The following is a 20,215-nucleotide window of genomic DNA, read 5'->3' as shown; positions in this document are numbered from 1 at the left end:
TTCAGGCAAAATGTCTCCTTGTCTTTGCTGTGCATGACATTGAGCTACAGCTAGTTATGGAGCTGAGTGCAGGAGTTAAGAGTCCAACTTTGGACAGCCAGCATGAAAGGAAAGATGCTGCAGGAGTGAGTTTCCAGTCAGTTTCTCAGCATACATATTCCAACATTAAGCCTTTTTAGCATGAAGATTTGCTGAAATGACTCTCACTGTATCTGGGAGATTGCTAGTTCGGTCAGTAGCATCAGCACTCCAGTTAGGTATTGGCTTTGTAGAAACTGTAAGAAAAAAAATAAAGGCATGTCAAAACAAAAATTGCAGTTGCCAGATTTCCATGCCCTTAAATGGTTGGAAACAAACTACCAAGTGTTCTATGTGATTAGTCAGCTTCTCTGTTGTTGTCTGCAAGGTACCTTTGTTACTATTTTGATCCTGGATATGGAGAAAACACACATGCCTACATGGTGCTCTGGTCAGAGTCCTTTGACCTTCTGCTCCTGTCCTGTGTGAAGCAGGGTACCTAAGAAATGCCCTGTTCCTACTCCAGCTTTTTGGAAGGTGAGAATCCTAGCACTTCCACTCCTTCAGCTACCTCCCTCCTTCTGTTGGAAGGCCAGGAAGGAGACTATGCCAGCTTCCTTGAATACCCATATTTTCCCATACTGAATGTAAGTCTGACTTGAACTCATTATTCTTATTATGGAAGAGCCATAACTGAGTTTACACAACACCCATTCCAGAATAGAACCCTCCTTCAGAAAGCCTGTTCAGCTTACTTACCTGCAACATAAAGAGTTGTTCCAGCCACTCTTAAACTACTACAGATAAAAACAAGCAATGTAACACTAACATTTAGTGGCTTGCAGTTGTCGTGCCGAAGGCCAAAATTGTTAAGAAATGCCTCCCAGCAAAGCTTATTCTCTTTCATTTGATGAACTCATGCTCCAGGAAAGAGGTGCATGAGTGGGGTCCCACTTGTAGCCTCTACCATTCCCTCTGTACCCAGAACAATGAAGTCAGTGCATCATAGACAGACTAAGTTTAAGCAGTTGCATTTATGCAAACTGTTAACTCAGAAGACCACATTGTACTGCTGAAGAAACTTCAGGAAGGATTAATCCTCCATGGTTTTAAAGCATATTGTAGATATCTTTATAGGAAGACCAGCACCTTTATGGAAAGGGTTACAAGTGAAGTAGTTTTAAGCAAGATGTTTTGACCCTTAAGATGATCTGTTGTCTCCTGGCTCACCCAAACACCAGTTATTTTTATATAGCAGGCTAATTATATTTGTCTTCTGCCTGTGTCTTAACAATGGCAATGCTAGAAAGCTAATGAACTTTTTCTTTTAAGGTTTTTGATTAAGTTTGGGATCTTTTTAAACCTAAGTTTTGGCCAATGGGCAAAGAAACTTTCCTGTTTATACTGCAGCTAATACACCTATTTCTGGCCCAAGACTAGGGTTAGTAGCTTCTGCTGCAATACAACGGTAAAATACTGTATTGATAGCTGCCCCAAATCCAGAACTAATTGTGACTAATAAAAGCTGAGGGTTTAACAACTTCTTTTAGGAAGTTAGGCCTAAGAAAAACAAAACCTTCATTTTTAAAAGTAAGGCATGCTGTCCTAACTCATGCTGGACAAATACAACATGCTACTTAAAAACCTCACCTTTATAATCCCATCACAGTGCGCTGAGGCAATTGCTGTAGAAACTTTCACCAGTTTTGTAGCTGACAAGTGGATCTTAAAGTGTCTGTGGAAATGAGAGTAAAGGCAGTCCATAAAGACATCCACCTCTTCTTGAGTGATCTCTCCTGGAGTCTTTTGGACTGTGTCCCACAGAGCTTTTGCATCCTCTGGATGAATGGCATATGAAATATCCAGAGGCTGGGGCAGACAGGGGACAGAGAAAACAAGTTCCATGGCAGATGTGGTTTTGTCCACTTTGCATCCAGTCCACATAGCTGCCATCCAACTAAGATTGAGGGGGCTGATGGCTAAACGACGGAAGCAGCAGTCAAAAGTCTTCTGAAACCAACTTCCAACAATGGATGTGTAACACTCTGCCCCATTAGCGAGAAACAAAGGTAAACAAGTGAAGTCCTCTGCCACGTTCTCTGAAAGATCATCTCCAGACACGCAGCAGAACCAGCCTGACCATATCAGTTTCTCTTCCGAGTTTTTTGGGGAAGCTGGTGATCTTGAAGAAAGCTGGGATGGGGAAAAGAAACATTTGAATGCTACAGAGCAAGTTCGACTTTTTTAGCCAAAAGTGGCTTTTGTTTTACAGTTTCAGGAGTTTGGTAGAAGTTTTTTTTTTTTCCTCAGGACCTCACATGCAACATTCTTTTCTGTAAAGCTTGTACAGTTATTCAGTCTGTTACATCCCTAAAAGTTACACGTAATTCTGTTGAAAACAGCGGGAAAAGCGCTTTTTACTTCATTAGGAACAGTCCTGAGATCTGAGTTTATGCTGCTTATTAATTCAGAAGAGCCAATCCATGGTACACCCTATAACCACTGCCATACTGAACTTGGCATTTCAGTAGCATCTTTCCCTTGAGGCAAAGCATTTCAGAAATGTAAATTAGACTTGAGCTATGGCCAGGAGGTAGGATTGTACCAACTTTATCCAGGAAGCTAAATAACCTGTCCGAGTTCTTGCAGTAAATTGACCGACTGCTGAACTGAAAAATTAGACAAAGATTGCTCCTTATAGTCTTACTCTGATCTTATCAAAGAGTTGAACTCAAAATTGCAATTAAATGCATCCATTGCTTATGAGATGTTCTATTCTAGTTAAAAGTAGACAGGACTCACTTTCATTGAATCTCAACAGATACTACACTAGTTATTGCATACAGCTAAGATTTAGCATTTTTTGTTTTAAGGGACAGAGCGAAAGGAACTTGCAAAATGCAAGTCCCAATTATAATTATCAAAACTGCTAGGAAGACTCCTTACCTGCACAAGAATCGCAGCCTGGTCTTGGTCGCTGCCTTTCAGGTCTGGAAGGCTGGAGACAGCCACTTTGATGGCCAGCTCAACCCCGACTTCCACCGCCAATCCTTTCTGCTTCTCGGCAGCAATAAAAGCACTAAGCAGCCTGGCGTAATCCCTCAGATGAGCGTTAGAGAACCTGTACAGAGGGGTCACGCTGTATAAGGTCCACTGTTTGCGCAGTAGGAATGCTGTTTTCTGGGGATCTGCGTTTTCCTTAAAAAAAAATTTAAGAAAGTAACATTAGAACCCAACAAACAAGGATAGCTTTCCCTTTCAGGGCTCGCAGAGGGTCCCCAGCCCGCACGGCCCGGGCTCTGTGCCCAAACAGAGGAGGTTTTCCCGCCTAGCAGTGCCGCGGGAGCGCTGAGGCAGTACCGAGCCCCGCGGACGCGGGCAACGGAGGGGAGCGAGCTCGGCCGAGGGACAAGGGCCGGCGCCGGCGGGGCAGCCCGGCTGAGGGGGCAGGTAGGCCCCACCGCCACCACCCCGGCCCTACCTGGGAGCGCGGCGCCGGCGGGAGCAGCCGACCGCTGGGGCTGAGCCCGAACCGCCCGTGCGCCCGCCCGAACGGCGGTCCTCGCGACAGCCGCCCGATGCTGGGCAGCGTCCGCGCCACCCCATCCGCCGACTCCATGACCGACACCAACCCCGGCGCCGTTCCCCGCCGGGCGCCGTTTGAACCCCCTTCCCGTCAGCCCCCGCCGCGCGCAGGGCGGGGCACCGCCCCCGGCCGCCATATTTGTGGCGGGCGGAAGGAGGGGAAGAGGGCGGCGGCGGCGGCCGTGGGCCGGCAGCTCTGCTGTGGCTCGGGGTGAGGTGACCTTCCTCCGAGGGGCGCGGGGGAGGTGGGCCTTACCGTGAGGCGACCTGTCTGCTGTGCCTGCGGGCCTCCCCGCCGCTCCCGGCCCTGGCCGCAGGGGCTCTACTCCCTGCCGGTGCCCTAGGCCTCCCCGGGAGATAGGGCTCCGGGGCAGGGCTGCCCCCGAGGGGGAGAGGCTGAGACTGCGGCTGCCTCTTTGGTTGTAACGACTCGCAGGTTTGTGATGGTCCCCTCTTGTCTCCGGTTCAGGTGCAGGCTGTGAAATGGCCCTTCTGCGGCTGCTGCCCAGGGCGCTGCCCCCGCTGGCCGGAGCGCTGGCCCGGCCGTGCTGCGGGCGGCCCCTGCACCGGGCGGCCCCGGCCCCGGCCCCGGCCCCGGCCCCGGCGGCTCCAGGTGAGAAAGAAGCGGTTGTCTTATCCCCGCCGCCGCCTCTTCTGGGTTTTGGTTGGGTTTTTTTCTTCCTGGGCCCCAGGTCAGGCTAGCCTGCAGAGGAGGCTAAAGACACGCTTGTAATAAATTGTTTTCCCTGGATCATTTTTTAAAATGTTTTCTCCAAATCATATTTTTAATTTGACTTTCGGCATCTCACAGTGAATTGTGATCCAAAGTGTATCAAAACCAATTTGTCTAACTTCCTCCCTTCCCCCCCCCCCCCCGGCCCTGCCCCGGAGCTTTTACTTTGCTCTTTTCCCCTCTTTACACAATCTGTAAACCACAGGGGTAGTTGGATGCCTAACGTGAAAACAAACCTTCTTGCTCTCTACTTTACTCTTTACAGCTTTTAGGCTGTGATGAACATAGCAAGGGAGATTAGTTCATGTAATTACACACACACACACACATATATATATGTCTAGATAACAGCATCCTTCAAATTTCTCCTTGCAAGCTGCAGTTCTAGCACATTGTGTAAATGGCATGCTTGATTTTATAACTAACTCATGATGCCAGGCTGTGGGGTCTGTGGAAGGTCTTGTGTAGTCATGGTTCAGGCCTTTTACTGGTAGTTGCAGGCAGGAAACTCTTCAATGTACACCCACATAGTGGGTGTCAGTATGTTTCAGTCTTGGCTTGTCAAACCCCCTTTCTGCTATGTCTAGTAGATTTGAATGTGGAATTGTCAGCATCCCTCAAGTCTGATCTGCAGCTTTCCCTTCTCTTGCCCTTGAAATTTGCAGGGCAACAGTTAGCAGCAAAGCTTCAGATTTCTCTATGAGTTTGACTGAGACATACAAATAATTCCTCTTAAAAACTTGTTTAGAACATATTTATTCCCTAATGTCTTACAGCAGTCATTTTGGGGATATATGGAGTAATTTCTTTGTATATGTCTAAATTGGGGGCGGGGGGGAAACTCTGTAACTGTTTTGTCTTGCTTGTCTGCAAAAGCCACAAAAGAATTTATGATTTTTATTCAAGACTTCAATAGCTTTGTCACTCGGACCAACACTTGCGGAGAGCTGCGTTCTGCTCACGTGGGACAAGAGGTCACACTGTATGGATGGATTCAGTATCAAAGGTAAATGCAAACCAAGGTGAAAATGGAGATTATTGTTTGCCAGATCTGATGTATGCTCTAGGTTCAAACTTTTTTTTTATGCTTCAGGTTATCTTTTCATATCCTGCAGTAGTCACTTCTGAAGTGAGTAAAATGGTTGAGAACCATGCCGGATCAGTATTTAAAATTTCAGAGTTTCATACAAATGTTAATTGATCCTCATTACGACACTGTAAAGCAGTTAAATATTATTGCCCTCTTTGTATAGGAGAGAAGACAAGTAATAGCATTTTTATAGCAATTCTAACAGCTGTGAGCAAATAATTTCTTTTACATAGTGTCCTTAAACTTTAAGCAAATGATGTTGTTTGTCTTTTCAACTATAGCATCTAATGATGCAATTTTAAAGGATGCAAGCTTCACTTAACAAAGAAATATTAAGAAAAGTAAGAAAAATTAATAAGCAGAGGATGAAATGTTAATTCCAACAGTTTGCTATAGTGGCGTGATATAATCACTCCTAATGGAGTTGTACATTTTATAAATGTAGGGTGAAAAGCGTGTCTGTATACAGCATGGGTGATGCTCCAAAATAGTCTGATCCTGGGTATGTGCTTGTAAAATGGAGATAGGTTCTGTGGCTTTGATGAAATTAATTTGTGTCAAAAGTCACGTTTTGCGTTTTCCGGTCCAGAGAGGCTGGTTTTCATCCAGCATTGTTCTGCAGTGATGGTCTGCATGGATTTTTTTTAGGAGGTCTTGAGCGTCTCATCTTTGAACAATTGTGGGTGGAGTTCCAGGAAACAGAGTTAGGATTATTGCAATGATATCATTGCGCTCTTGCTTTTAAAGACAGCCAGAGCGTGTTCCATTTGACAGCTTCTTGATGGATTAAGTGCAATGGTAACTGCCTCTACTGCCACTGAAGAGATCAAGATTTATGATTCTGGGTCTAGGAGTGTGGATTGTTCATGTGAAACTTTTTATGGCACCAGTGTTCTCCTCCTTGTTTTGTGGTTGGAATTTTTTTTTTTTGTATCCATGTGGACTTTAGCTTTATTGCTCATCTAAATGTGTTTATCTGAATGATGTTTCATAGCAGGAAATTGCACGTGTTCAGAATCCCTGCTCGACGTGGATTAACGTTCCAGCTAAAATCCTACCTCTCCTAGTTATTTGCACACTGTTTGTCTGTGGCTAGGCAAAATCTGAAACAAATTGTTCAGATTATTCAGATGTGGGGAAAGTATCTGTACATACATTACTTAGAAGTGCTTTGAGATTAGTCACAAGGTACAGAAAGTAGCTAGATGGCATGTGCTTTGGCTTAAAAAGCAGAAGACTAGTGAATTCTTGAAAAAATTTTTCCTTTCATGTTTTTCATGGATCAGACAAGGGCTGTTTCTGGTTTTGAGGGATTTCCAGGGACTGACTCAGATCATCATTCCACAGGATGAGGTAAGTGCTACCAAAATATGAGTCTCTATTTTTTTTTTTTTTTTTTTTCCCTTTGGTAGCTTGGGTCCAAAAGAGATGGAGAGCAGCATGAGGTACTTTGTCAGACTGAGTGCTCTGACTAACAAGTAGATTTAAGCGTTATGAGAGCCCTGATCTGAGACTGCAACAGAAAAATTAATGCAGTTTCCTCTGGCTTATGAGGAGTGATCCTGGATTCAAATGGGCCATTAAGAAATGAGGGCCATGAGCATGGTGCATTTGTCCTGTTTGAATTTCTGTGAGACATTGTCATCTTGCAGGCACATTCCCATGTGAAGAAGCTCTTGTCTAATGCCCCAGTGGAGTCTGTTGTGCGAGTGACTGGAATTGTGTCCCCTCGGCCCCCAGGACAGGAGAATCCGGTGAGGATGTTGGTGTCTCTTGGGGGTTTTTTCCTTGTGGAAAAGAGCACTGGATAGTACGATTGTGGTGGGTTTTGTGTCATAGCTTTGCCATGAGTTCTGGGTACGTGACAGCCTATCCTCGGATAATGTGAGATGAAATAACTGCTATGACATATAACTTAGGAGAACCTCAAAGCACATTAGACACCCACAAATTAAATTGTATTCCAGCCCTTTGAAAGGATAATGGCTAGCTTTTTCAGGCTTTCAAAGTGTGTTTGAGATAATTTATTTTTCTTGAAAATAAGTATTGTCATCACAAGTTCCGCAGCATGTGATGACCTGTTTCTCACTCAGAATAGATTTTGCTGTTTTCATTGTATAGGAGACAAGAGGTTGAATAATTTTATGTTATGCATTCCTCAGCTCTCATTGTAATCAGCCGTAGATTAATCTGTCAGGATTGTACGTATCCCATCACTGGCAGGCATGAAAAGAGAACCTGGATTTATGACCATCACTTTTTTGTGCTCTGACCGCTTATAGATGTCCATAAAGAATGCAGGCTTCAAGCAATGCTTTTATTTCTTTTAACCATTTATGATTTTGTTGGAAGGTTGTCTATACGTTCCCCTGGTAAATAGAAAGAGTTGTGTAGGATCAAACGAACTTTGATGTGACACAGTGCTAAGTGGGGGAAGCTGGCTGTTATCCCTTGGGATCTAGGAAAAAGAAGACTAGTTCTGAGAACTGGTGTTCAGAATTGGAAGTTCTGAGAAGTTCCTCAGAAGCTGCCTTTTTTGACTTGTATTAAGGACTGATGGTGATGCTGCTAATGCACACTAAAATGTATACTGCGTGGTTTCACTGAAGCTAGTGGAACTAGTATTTTGTCCAAATGCATGTGCCCTAGAAGGGTCTGTGCCTGACTGTTCCTCTGTGCTCAGCGTGTCCTTCAAGGAGAAGGCAAAGGAAAAGTAATTATATTTCTTGTAGAGATCAGTATGCTGCTGGGAAAGAACATGCCAGCTTTGGTGAGGTGACTTGTGTTTTTCTGAACAGAAGGGAAATCTAGGAGAAATCTGTCCTTGAGAGAAGTTCTCTGAGTTATACTGTGTTAGAAGACAGGGAGGATAATCACATGCGTTTCGTTTTTTCCCCCCGACCATCTGTGAAATACCTTTGTCCAGTTGTTTTCCCTAAGTTTTGAATCTAATTTTTTTTCTTGTCTTTTTGCTCCAGAAAATGCCAACAGGGGATATAGAAGTGAAGGCAGAGACTGCAGAGATTCTAAACTCCTGCAAGAAGCTACCTTTTGAAATCAAGGATTTTATCAAGGTCTCCGTGACTTTTTCCTTTTTTTACCAAAGTGGTGGCTTTTCAATAAATCGGGAATTTGCCCAGGGTGATGGCAAAACATCTGAGAGTTTCATCTGGTTCTCCTAGCTCTGCTTTGGGGGAAGGATGACATTTAAAATACGGCTGCTGCTTGTAAGCTGTGAGGATGTTTTTCTAATTAGAGTTAAGCAGAAAACAAGTCTTGAATGATTCCAGTGCACAAGGTTTTCAAATATCACTGTAAGAACAGATGGTAAAGGGAAGAGCGAAAGAAATCAGGCTATGCTAGCTTTTTTGAGAGTGTGAAACAGAACCTGCCAATGCACTGCTGTGTCTTAAGGCGAGGGTGCTTAATTTTATCTGGACAAGTAGCTAGTCAGCCAGAGGATTTTCTTCCTCTGTAAGTACACAGTCTTACAAGAGGTTAGTTTTAGTGCAGGCATTGCTGTTAATTGAAGATATAATCTGTGCTGTTGAAACTGTGACTGATTCATAGGTGTTGGAATTGGGAGACCTGGGTCCTGTTCCTTCTGTGTTAGGGGTCCTGGACAATTCTCGTCACCCACACTACTTTAGTTTTCCTGTCTGTAATAAGGATGTATCACCGTTTAGTTGTTCCTTTAGATCTGTGCATGATGCCAATCCTCTGCTTAAAAATCACAAGGAGGATTGCTACAGTCTGTTGCATAATAAGATGATTTCAGCCCTCCTTATTCTCAGACATTTGAGCTTTATTGGGGCAGCTCTTATCACAGTAAATGTCTGTCTGTTTTGTTTTTTTTTTAAAGTAATTGTCATGCATGAAAACACTCTCAGTGGCTGATGTTTGTCTGTGTAGGTTGTGGGTAATGGGTGGTTGGTGGCAATAGAGCAGCATTCTTTTTTAGCTTCCCCCTTTTTTCGTGCGGCTTTAGGAGCAGCTTCATTGGGCATGCAATTGGAATTTTGTCTCTTAATCCTAATTGTCTCTTACCTCCAGAAATCAGAGGCCTTACGGATGCAGTATCGCTACTTGGACTTGCGTGGCTTCCAGTTGCAGTATAACCTGCGGCTGAGATCACAGATAGTGATGAGGATGCGGGAATATCTGTGTAACCTCCATGGTAAGAAAAGTGCTTGAAGAACAGCGTGCAGCAAACAACATTTTAGCGCTCCCTTCTGTTTCCTATTGCTGAGAGAGATTGCCAGTCAACTGGCTACTCCAAACTGGTCCCACTTAGTAAAGACACATCTGCTTGCAGTGGGGTCTTTAGAAGGACGTTGGCATGCCTGAAGAACAAAGTGTGTTTAAATCTCTTAGCATGCTGTGCTGGTTTTGGCAGTTGTTTTGAGTGAGCTATATCCAGTGAGGAAAGACCTTTTGCAGGTGGTTTCCCTCTTTTGGTCACCCAACTCGAGGCATGTCAAAGAGATGGATAGGGCTTTTGCTTATCTTAAAATCAGGAAGTTCTTTTTGGAAAAGCAAAACCTAGGTCAAAATGGATAGAGAATTAACAATTTTTCAGCCTATATGGAGTCCTCTGGCATCAACAGTTCTGGCAGGACATCAGGGTAGCTCAGAGCCTTTCAATCTGTCATTGCACAAGTTATTCTTAGAAGCAGCAAAATCTGAATATTTTGGAAAGGCTACGTGATGTGTTAGGTTATCTATTTTGCTGACTAACCCTAATCTATCTTATTTTGTGTTATACTGGTTCTCCCTGCTCTCAGTATATTCTGTGTCTGAAGCATGTGTTTGTTCCTCAGGATTTGTGGATGTAGAAACTCCAACGCTCTTTAAAAGAACCCCAGGGGTATGTATTCTGTTAGTAATGCATTTTAGCCTCCTGCAATTGCATAGGCAGTTCATGGTTGAATTATTATTGATTGCCACTCAGCAATCCACGTGGATCCTTTTAAAAGTAGAGGGAGTAAAAGGGAAGAGGTGATATCTTGTGTCTTAATTTTGAACCTTCAAACGAATGAAGTTGCTGTCATGTAGAGCACATGTTGAATGCAAGTCCTGTCCTGGGACAGCCAGGTTATAAAACCAAAAAACTTCCTCTAAGCACTGTTTCCCCAGCATTTTTCCCTTAACTAGTAGGTTACTGCAGTGGCACTACTCAAGTAATTTTAATTTCTGAGTTTATATTCCTTTCTTTCATTTCAAAAATAATCACAGAGAAGAGAGCTGTAGCCCCAGAATTGTTGATGCAGCTAACATGGAGTTCTTGCATTTGAACCCCTCTCTTGGATGGTGTATTGTTATGCATTAGTCTCTCAGAGTAGAAGGTGGAAGATCCTCCTTTGGGATATTTTGGACCAAGTTGGTTAACGGATTTTTTTTTAAAGTGTAATGTACAAACGGCCATTTCCTCACAAGTGGTATTTTGTAATGGGGAAAATAGGGCCTTTCCTCTTGTGCTTCTAGTCTGTGCTCTCCTTCAGGAATTGAGGCCACTTATTTGCTGAGCTGCGTAAGCTTTTCTTTCTGATGCTAGGGAGCAAAAGAGTTCCTTGTGCCTTCGAGGGAAGCGGGCAAGTTCTACTCTCTGCCACAGAGTCCTCAGCAGTTCAAGCAGCTCCTCATGGTTGGAGGCCTAGACAGGTAAGAGTTTCTTGAACTCCTGTTCTCTGCATGTCCCATCCAGGGTTTGCTTACTTTGATCTGTGAGGTTTTAAATACTTCCCCAAAAACTTACTGCCAAGGGTTTTGTGTTGAAGAGGGATCCTTAAATACTTAGGACTTTTCAGCTAGGCCAAGCCTTTTGCCTTCCCCCCCCCCCGCCCCCCCAAGCAATAATGCCTTCCAGAAAGAGGAAATGTATTGTGTTTGAAGGTTGAAATCTTCACTGTTGTTTCACATGGAAACCTGGTCTAAAGCACAGTCTGCCTGGAAGGCAGGAAATCTAGTGTGTGATAAAAGCCTCTCCAAGAGTAACCTATAGAACTAATTTGAGATGAGCCTGGGCAGCTGAGCAGGACTGAGACAAGGAAAGTGTGTCCTCAGGGTGCATAAGTACAAAGCTTTTAACTGGGCTTTTTCCTCCAAATAAAATTGAAGGAGAGGGTGACAGTTGTTCATGCAGTAAACTGCAGGCCAGGTCTTGACTGTGAGTGAGTTTTGCCTGGCCCTTAGTAGAGTCCAGGTTTGGAGTGGAAGGTGGGAAAAGGGGTTGCATATGCCCCTGTTGGGGCACAACTCACCAGCTAGCCTCCACATGCCTCTGGAGATATGGCTGGAGATGGATGCAGTTGCTTCCACTCAAAATTTCATACTTTTGAGGGGATGGGAACAACCAGGGCTATGATAATCTGCTGCAAAGGGAACAAACCTGTCTTTTTTTTTTTGTTTGTTTTTTACGGTCAATTCTATAGCCACAACTTAATTTAGGGTACTTCAAATTATTATCTGAGTAAAAGTCCTGTTGCAGGTACTTTCAGGTTGCTCGCTGCTATCGAGATGAAGGTTCGCGGCCTGACAGGCAGCCTGAATTCACTCAGGTAACCAGCTTGCACTGCCTTTTCCCGTCTTCCTCACCCCAGACAGCTTGTAGCTGTTTTCTCTTATGAAAGCTTAGTTTCTGCTAGCTCTTGTGCTGCTTGGGGGGTGCAGTGTTGTTTGCTGCATATTTCACAGGCACAGCCCTTTGAAGTTCGTATGGGACATCCATAGAGTGGTTACTGTCCTTGGATGACTGCACAGTCCCAGGTGCAGTAGATGTGGGAATTGTGTTGCAGCAGTGATTGTGCTCCATGATGCAATCTCCTCCTGTCCTGCTGGGTCACGTATCCCATTCCTCAGCCATGAGATCCCAGGCAGAGTTAGCCTGGTTCATTCAAGGCTTTTTTTGTCCTTGTCATCGTTACCTCATTCAGTTCTCTGAGGAGATTGTGCCCTGAGTCATGAGACTGTAGGGAAATCATAAGCACACCCTCAGTCTAATGCAGTCATGCTATGATTTAATGTAGTATATTGTTTCTTTTTATGCTGGCTTTATAGTCAAAAGCTTCTGCAAGTAGCAGTGCAAAGGCTGTAGCTGATGTGGAATCCCCCCTCTTGTTTTCTGTTTTAAGATAGATATAGAGATGTCATTTGTAGATCAAGCTGGGATCCAGAGATTGATAGAGGGCCTTCTGCAATATTCCTGGCCTGAAGAAAGAGGCTGCATTACAACTCCTTTCCCTTCCATGACATATGAGGAGGCACTGGCTGACTATGGGACTGATAAACCAGACACTCGTTTTGGGATGAAGGTGAGGGTTTGCCATTGGAAACTTGCAGCTGCTTTTTTCTGTTAGTGTTTTCATAGTGTTTGTTTGGATCATGTTTGGATCATTATTGGCTGGAGTTCTTAAAATGCTGTAATTTACCCAAGGTGTCTATCCCATCATTGCAGCTTTGTACAGGTAATCATCTTTTGGGGAAGAGAGGGTTTGATTATTTGGCTGTGGGGAAAATACATGTTTTAAGAAAATTTTCTTTAAAATAAAATGTAGTGTTAGAAAGCATCACATCTTGACTGTCTTAGGAGAAGAAGCCCATAAGACATCCACAGATAGCATAAGTGTTTTTGTCTACTGCACTCCAAAGCATACTCCTGGTGAGCATGCTTGATGAGACAGGCTTCTCCAGCCTTTTAATGGCCTGACAATATTGTCAAGATAACCGACTGCAGTTGTGTGCATACACTGTTTGTATATGAAATAAGAGTACGAAAGTATGAAATAAGAATATTGACCAATGTGCTACGAGGAACAGTGCTGAAAAGCAAGAAAAATCTTATATTTCCCCAGGAATTAATTTTGGGGATTTCTTTTCAGTATGCAGCTCTGTCCACTGTGGTAGGATGTCACCATCTCAACCTTGGGTTTTCCTGGCTCAAACCCAATTTTGGGTTTTCTTGGCTGTCTTGCGTTTCTGTTTCTGCAGTGTTCAGCTTCCTAATGGTTATTCCAGCTTGGCCACATCCATTTCTTTGTGAACCATTTGATTTCACTGAACAAAGAAATGATGTCCCAGGGAGTGGTGTTGAAAGTGTTAAGACACAAGTGCAGGATTTTTGCTTTGTGTTCCTACCACCGCTGCTTTTTCCTGTGATCTCTTCTTTCTCAGATAGTGGATATCAGTGACTTTGTACGAAAATTGGACATTCAGTTTGTGCAGAATGCACTCAGTTTCCCACGCAGCTCTGTCAAAGCCATTTGTATCCCTCAGGGAGTGGTAAGTGATGCTTTTACATACTGCTTACAGCTTGTGTGAAGTAAATAAAACACCAATTTGAATTCCTTCGTTGGTATGGAGATGTTCCTTGCTATTACTGGGGGAGTAGTGCCCTTCAGGGAACTTGGGATTGGTTGTGATTGACGTAAGGTTGGGCTGAGTGGTGTTAGAAAAGGGGAATGGAGATGATCAGGTGATAGGAAGAATATATTGTCCTCAGGAAGGGGAGGAAGAAAAGAGAGCTGCAAGGTCACCTGAGGATAGGGAAGCCTCTCGGGGTTTCAGCTTGCTTTTGTCAAGGATAGCTTCTGATGTGCATCTCAATAATAAATTGTGTCCTGTGGCAACAGATTGAAATAGAGCCAGGTATGACACAGCTCTGTTCTGGACTAATGAGAGAAAGGTCAGGTAGGTTATATGCCCATGCTTTTGCTGCATTTGTGGGCACAACTCATGTCTTACGAGAACGTCACAGACCAAATTCAAGGTTGACAATAGATGTACGAGATTGACACAGCCGTGTATTTTGGCAGGGAAGCAGATTTAATTCTGGCTGTGGGCATCTTTTCAGCTTGAGCAGTATGGAAAAAAAAATCCTAACCACTGTGTTTTATTTGGGGAATAGGACTTTCTGACCATGGTTTCTCTTGGGATTCCTTAATTTTTGGCACAAAGTGCAAGTTACTGGCTTCCCACGAGAGGGCACTAAGGCGTGCATTTGAGCAAAACAAAAGTGGACTCTTGAGCCCCTCTAAACATTAGAGTAGCTGAAAAAAATCAAGATCGTGATGCAAGTCCTCACATCTACTGCATTTCTTTGCATGTAAGTCAGCCCAGTTGGTTTTCTTCTGTTCCTCCAAACTGAGTTGTGCCTTCCCCATCAACAGTGTGGTGTTATCTTGTTCCTGCACGCTAGAGGCAGTTGGCATGATCTGACTCTGCTGACAAGCTACATCTGATCTGGGAGCAGGGAGAAAAACTGCAGCCAGATGTACAGCCTAGAGGGGCCTCTTCCTGAAAGGAGCGCTTGGAGAAGACACCCAGCTGCAGCCTAGTGCTGTGGTCCCTTCCCTATTCCACAGCCCTGATAGAACTTGCACTATAAACAAATAAGTGGAGAGGTTCGGAAACAGCTCGATCAGTAGATTTGACTCCTGGTCAGGCTTTCCAGAGATTTTGCTGACATTTAATGTGTCTTCTCTTGCTCTTTCCCTAGAGATATTTTAAAAATAAAGATTTGGAGTCATTAAAGGAGTCTGCAAAATCCCAGTTTAACCAGGTGAGACAGAAACACTGCTGAGGCATTGGAAATGGTGGATGACAAAGTGTGTATAAAGGCACTTGCAGGCAGAGGAAGGTAGAAGAGCAGTTTTTAATAGCTGAGTCAGTGCCTGAGCATGTGGAGCTTCACGACAAGAGAGGGCAGCACTGGACTGAACATACTTCTATCTATCTTTAGGAAATCATGGAAATTATCTGCAGGCCTGATGGAAGCTTGAAGTCTGTGCTTACAAAGTTTCTTGGTGAGAAGCAGCAGTCAGAGCTTATCCAAGTGCTGAACATGCAGGTGGATGATGTGGTACTGCTGGCAGCTGGTGAACACAAGCAAGTGGTAGGAAGCATTTCTTGAGTGGCCGTGTGAGTTGAATGTTGCTCATGATGGCTTTGGTGTTATCTGACCTTAGTCTAATTCTTCTTATTATTAAAATAGGTCATCGCCTAATTTGATGTTTCTCTGGAGCAAATAATGCATGAAATGTACCTATTGCTTTTATTTCCCCCAGTCAAATTCTGGGAAGAACTTGTAACTGAAATGAAGACTGGTGTATAAAACAGGAACAAATCAGTGCCTCCTTTTCTTTCACCTTAACTTAATTTTTAAAGCATCAAACAGATTGGAAAACAAGGTCAACTAGGTAGTTTTGTTTCCTATAAGCAGATGACAAGAGTGAAGCACAGCTACTTATTAGCAGCAGTGATGGGAGATTCTGTCCCTACCCTTCTCTGTGTTCTTGCCAGCAGACATTGCCTTCCAAGCATTGGTTTATGACAAGGTGTCACACTTTGCTTGATAGCCAAATTTTTGTCATATTCTCTTTCTGTGCCTTAATTTCTCTGTCTGCAAAGTGCAGATTTTACCTGTGCTCCCCCAGTTAATCCACCCTTGTGTAGAGCTTGAGATTAGTGTAAGAGAGTTCTGTAAGGATTCAACATTTGGAAGAAAATGTACTTCCCAGCTCCTTGCTTGCCTTTCTTTGTCAAACCCTGGAGCTGCTGCTGCTGCCTCAGCAGGAAGGAGGTATCTTTTAGGAGGCAAGGCCAAAGTGTTTAAGGCAGCAATGCATTACAACTGATGGCTGTCTCTGAAACATTTATGAAACATTCTTTCCCTAGTCAGTGTTAGAGGGACTTCCCTGTTAGTAAAATTGCCCCGTTTCATTCTCTCCCTTCTCTTTTTGCAGTGCTCTGCATTAGGAAGCCTACGGTTGGAGAGTGCTGACCTCCTTGAGGCAGCTGGGCTGGTACTCCGTGATCCTACGACTTTTCACTTTCTGTGGGTGGTGGATTTTCCCCTCTTCCTCCCCAAGGAAGAGAATCCCACTGAACTGGAATCTGCTCATCACCCTTTCACTGCTCCTCATCCTTCAGATACCAGCCTCCTCTATTGTGATCCCACAAAGGTAACTAAGTTCATGACTGCCATGCTGGCTCTTACAGCTGTGTGTCCTGGAAAACTGGGCAAGTAGCATCTGTCTTTACTGTAAAAAGGAATGTTGTTTCATGGAACTGACTGCATATTGCACATACCTGTTTGGAAGAGATGGCTTCCAGATTACTCTGAGTGGCAAATATCCATGTGTGCCCCTGACAAGGGATGTATAGGAAACAGTTGCTTAAGTGGAGGAGGCTTATATTCTGACCCATACCCTGTTGCTTCAGGTTTTGATCAGCCTTGCAAAAGGATTTGTACTGTTCTCACCTCTGTAAGCAGCAGTCTATGCCTCTGATAGGAGTGGTACCTGAACTGCAACGTACCACTGAGAGAGCAGTGTTGTAGTATGTCATGTCTTTGTTCCCAGTGTCTTTGCTCTCTGTGTGCAGGTTGGTGTTCAATGCAGCTGTGCCCCAGCCTTGCTAAGGTGCTTGTTCATTTCTTTCTGCAGGTCCGTAGCCAGCACTATGACCTTGTGCTGAATGGCAGTGAAGTTGGAGGTGGCTCCATCAGAATTCATAGCGCAGAACAACAGCGTTTTGTGCTGGAGAAAGTGCTGAAGGTAACACCTACAGATGTCTCTAACATTGTCTTGGAGATTTAAAGGACTAATTAATTTAAATATCCATTTCAAATTCTGAAAGAAACACTTGTGTGCTTCTCAGATAAAGAAATTCCTAGCCTTGAGTGATGGATGACTTCATCATACTTTCATCTTGCATTGCTAGTAGGCAGAGCATTGTTTGTCCAGTGACACTTCTTATGTAATTTTGCAGGAGGATTCTGAGGTGCTTTCCCATCTGCTTGAGGCTTTGGAGTTTGGAGCTCCACCTCATGGAGGAATTGCTTTAGGTGAGTGCTCTGTAGCTCTTCAGGATGCTGGTGTCTTGCAGATTTTTTTTGGCATATTAGATCCCAGGAACAAGCCTCATGCTTGTTAGCAAAAGCCTCATCTCCTCCTGACAGGGCTGTTCTGGTGCTGCTATTTGGCACCACCAACATGGTAACACTGTGTGGGCTTACACATTGCTTCCATCTCTGTAGCTGCTTTGTAGAAGGAAACAGAGGTTTTGTCCTCAAGTGCAGAATGTTTTGGTGTTCCTCCCCAGCGTCATAGTGTGATTTAGTTCTTATGCAAGCACCAAATCACATGTTTGTGGCTGTAAGGATGATCCTTATATGCTGTTCTACAAACAGCGTATTCATTAAGATTAGGTCATCTTTATTCTTGTTCCTGTGCAGCCACAACAGGATCCCTGTACTGCATGCTCAGAGGCCTGGGACAGGATGGTACTGTGTTTCATGCCCTGGGTCACAGTCACAACCTTGCCCTCTGCTTCAGTCTTGCTTCCCTTCTTCCTTATCTGTTTTGCTTGCTAATTCGGATAATGTCAGATATTTTTCCTAGAACCTTGCGAGTTTGTGGTTTTAAAAAAGAAAAAAAAAAAACCACAAAAAACCCAACACCACACCCACCCACCCCCCCCCCCCCCCCCCAACCAAACAAAACCCCTACAAATACCAAAGGTAACATTTTAACCGGTGGTCTTCCAGTGTGATCTCCCTCCATCCAATCACCCAGAGGCTCTTGTTCTTTTTGAATTCCTCCTAGTTGGAATCATTCAGAACTGGTTGAGCATGAGCTTTGTTTGAGCAGTTAAGCAGAGCCCTGACAGTGTTTCTGCCACTTAGCTGCCCTGGTTTTGTTATGCTGTCTTTGCAAAGGCACTGTCTGTCTTGCTGTCCTTGGTGTGTTGCAGAACTTTCTGTAATATTGAAAAGCTTTATTTTGCTATGCATTTCTGCTCTTTAGGCAAGTCTGTTTCTCTGCTACTGGTTGAGATTAATTTTTTCCCCTTACTTGCTTCAGTTTTATTCTTCAAGCTCAGTAATATTATCTACTCCATCATTCCAGTTTTTCTGAATTGGAAGTAACGTAGGGCCGTAACTCAAGTGGTTCCCCAATTTGTTTTCTCCTTCTAGGACTTGACAGGCTGATCTCTCTCATCGTTAATGCTCCAAGTATCAGAGATGTCATTGCTTTTCCTAAATCCTTCAGGGGACGGGACCTGATGGGCAGTGCTCCAGATTACGTCAGTCCAGAAGAACTAGAGCCATATCACATCCAGGTTTCCTGGCCTCTTGCAGAAAAAGAGGCAAAGCAAAACTGACTGAAAGCCAGTGATGTAAGCTGATCTGTTTAACCAGAGGTGGTTACAGCTTCTAAATACTAGAATTCAGTTCAGAAAATGTCTGTTATGGGAGGGCGGGGGGCAGTGCAACCCCACTGTACCATGGCAGTTTCAGGATTGAATGGGAAATAGATAGGGCTCCCTGGTAGGACTTCACCTTTGGGTTGGTAATGGGAAGGAGAAGTAGAAAAGCAAAAAAGAACATAATTTTAGCATAGGAGATTGAGAATGTTGGCTTTAGGGTGTCACACTGGAGTGACAATGGGATCTAATTTTTTTTCACCCCTCACTTTTTCCGTGTCCCTTCCAAAGTATTTCTCTTCCCATCTGGAGGAGATGGTGTCAGCTTCCCTGGCAGATGGTCTGTATTCCTGATGGTCATTGAATTTGTTAGCTGAGCACTGTTACAACAGAGCAGTGCTGGACTGGGCCAAGAGCTCTGGACACTTCACAGCAACACTTCACTGCAAGCAGCAGCTTGTCTCATGCTGGAGGATACAAGATTGTCCAGAACTTGCAACAGGGAGTTCATATTCAGTTGTGTTCTCTCTTCAAAGACTGGGAGAGAAGTGTTTTTATCACTTGCAACAGTTGTCCTCATAATACTTGTCAAACAGGAGATGATCTGCCTTTGGGGCCTGTGGTCCTACTGCTTTTCAGCACATTAATTCTGAAATTTGTATGTTTTGTAAATAAACTTTATCTGGCAATGTGGTTTTGACTGAGCTTGGCTTTGGGCTTTCTCTACAAGAAGAGTGAGCTACCAGTTCTTTTTTTATGACCCCTGATCCCTCCAGGAGATGACAAGAAGTCTGTGACAGCATAGCAGAGTTGTCAGTCTCTGTGAATTCTGCGTGGTCCTGAAAACAATTTTAAATTTTTTTGTTGTTGTTGTTTTTGCACGGAGGAGAGTCACCTTGTGAGAATTATACCAGATATTTTTGTTCCCTTAACTTGTAAGTGGCCATATGGAATGCAGCCACTACCAGGCTATGTATTTATATTCAGACTGCTTTTTTTTAGAGCATGCTGGATTTTGTTATTTAGTGTCTTTACTGGTAGTGAGATTAAGATTTGCATGGAATTTGCTTGAGGATCATCTGTGTTCCTAAAGCAGGAGTGTCAGAGGCTTGTTTGAGGACATGGAATCACAGAAGAAACAGTTATTCTGAAAAGTTCTTCACTCCCCCCCCCCCCCCCCCCCCCCCCCATTATTTATAGTAATGGTAAACATAATGTGCTGAACTTTTTTTTTATAATTGTGAAATAAGGAGTACTGTATCATTTGGTTAGTAACTGTTTGCCAAGACAAATGCTGTTTACACCTGAAGAGTCCTAGTTCTTTAAATTAGGATTATCATCAAGCATCCAAAGGGTAATTGATGCTCTAAGAGGCTTAGGCAGAAATGTAACACTGCCTGGAACATTCTTCTTGAGCACTTGTTAAAACATGTGAGCAAGCTGTCTCTGAGGCATACACATCCCTCTTTCTTGTGCAAGCTCTTTTGTGTGATGTTTGTTTACCCACTGCTATATTAAGGTCTCACTGCAGTTATAAGTGTGACACAGCTACGATTAGCTACAGTGAAAAAAATGCAACAAAACAC

General features: G+C 43.8%; 2 protein-coding genes across 2 annotated transcripts; one reads left to right on the top strand and one right to left on the bottom strand.

Moving 5' to 3' along the window:
• Positions 1-173: 173 nt before the first annotated feature.
• Positions 174-3,637, bottom strand: CENPL (centromere protein L). The gene is made up of 4 exons (XM_059822146.1): positions 3,500-3,637; positions 2,965-3,216; positions 1,669-2,211; positions 174-275 (listed from the first exon to the last, which is right to left on the bottom strand). The coding sequence occupies exons 1-4, from the start codon at positions 3,635-3,637 to the stop codon at positions 204-206; spliced, it is 1,005 nt and encodes a 334-aa protein (XP_059678129.1). The 3' UTR covers positions 174-203.
• On the top strand, positions 3,636-19,322 carry DARS2 (aspartyl-tRNA synthetase 2, mitochondrial). The gene is made up of 18 exons (XM_059822145.1): positions 3,636-3,693; positions 4,073-4,216; positions 5,243-5,342; positions 6,713-6,779; positions 7,079-7,180; positions 8,405-8,500; positions 9,480-9,603; positions 10,247-10,293; positions 10,981-11,087; positions 11,914-11,983; positions 12,557-12,736; positions 13,596-13,703; positions 14,920-14,982; positions 15,163-15,315; positions 16,166-16,384; positions 16,868-16,978; positions 17,193-17,268; positions 18,400-19,322. Exons 1-18 carry the CDS (start codon positions 3,636-3,638, stop codon positions 18,585-18,587), a joined length of 2,013 nt encoding a protein of 670 aa, XP_059678128.1. The 3' UTR covers positions 18,588-19,322.
• The last annotated feature ends 893 nt before the right edge of the window (positions 19,323-20,215 follow it).

Source organism: Gavia stellata, chromosome 10 (assembly GCF_030936135.1).
Source record: "Gavia stellata isolate bGavSte3 chromosome 10, bGavSte3.hap2, whole genome shotgun sequence".
NCBI classification, from domain to species: domain Eukaryota; kingdom Metazoa; phylum Chordata; class Aves; order Gaviiformes; family Gaviidae; genus Gavia; species Gavia stellata.
Note: the sequence above shows the minus strand (reverse complement) of the source record. Positions and strands in the feature narration are given on the sequence as shown.

Bases quoted from the DNA above. Each gene is read 5' to 3' on its own strand.
- DARS2 (XM_059822145.1), top strand. From the start codon at position 3,636: ATGACCGACACCAACCCCGGCGCCGTTCCCCGCCGGGCGCCGTTTGAA. The intron at 3,694-4,072 runs GTCAGCCCCCGC...TCTCCGGTTCAG, and splicing joins GCCGTTTGAACCCCCTTCCC to GTGCAGGCTGTGAAATGGCC. The intron at 11,984-12,556 runs GTAACCAGCTTG...TTCTGTTTTAAG, and splicing joins GGCAGCCTGAATTCACTCAG to ATAGATATAGAGATGTCATT.
- CENPL (XM_059822146.1), bottom strand. From the start codon at position 3,637: ATGGAGTCGGCGGATGGGGTGGCGCGGACGCTGCCCAGCATCGGGCGG. The intron at 3,217-3,499 runs GTAGGGCCGGGG...TTTTTTTTTAAG, and splicing joins CGCCGGCGCCGCGCTCCCAG to GAAAACGCAGATCCCCAGAA. The intron at 276-1,668 runs GTGAGGTTTTTA...TTTTTCTTACAG, and splicing joins ACTGTGATGGGATTATAAAG to TTTCTACAAAGCCAATACCT.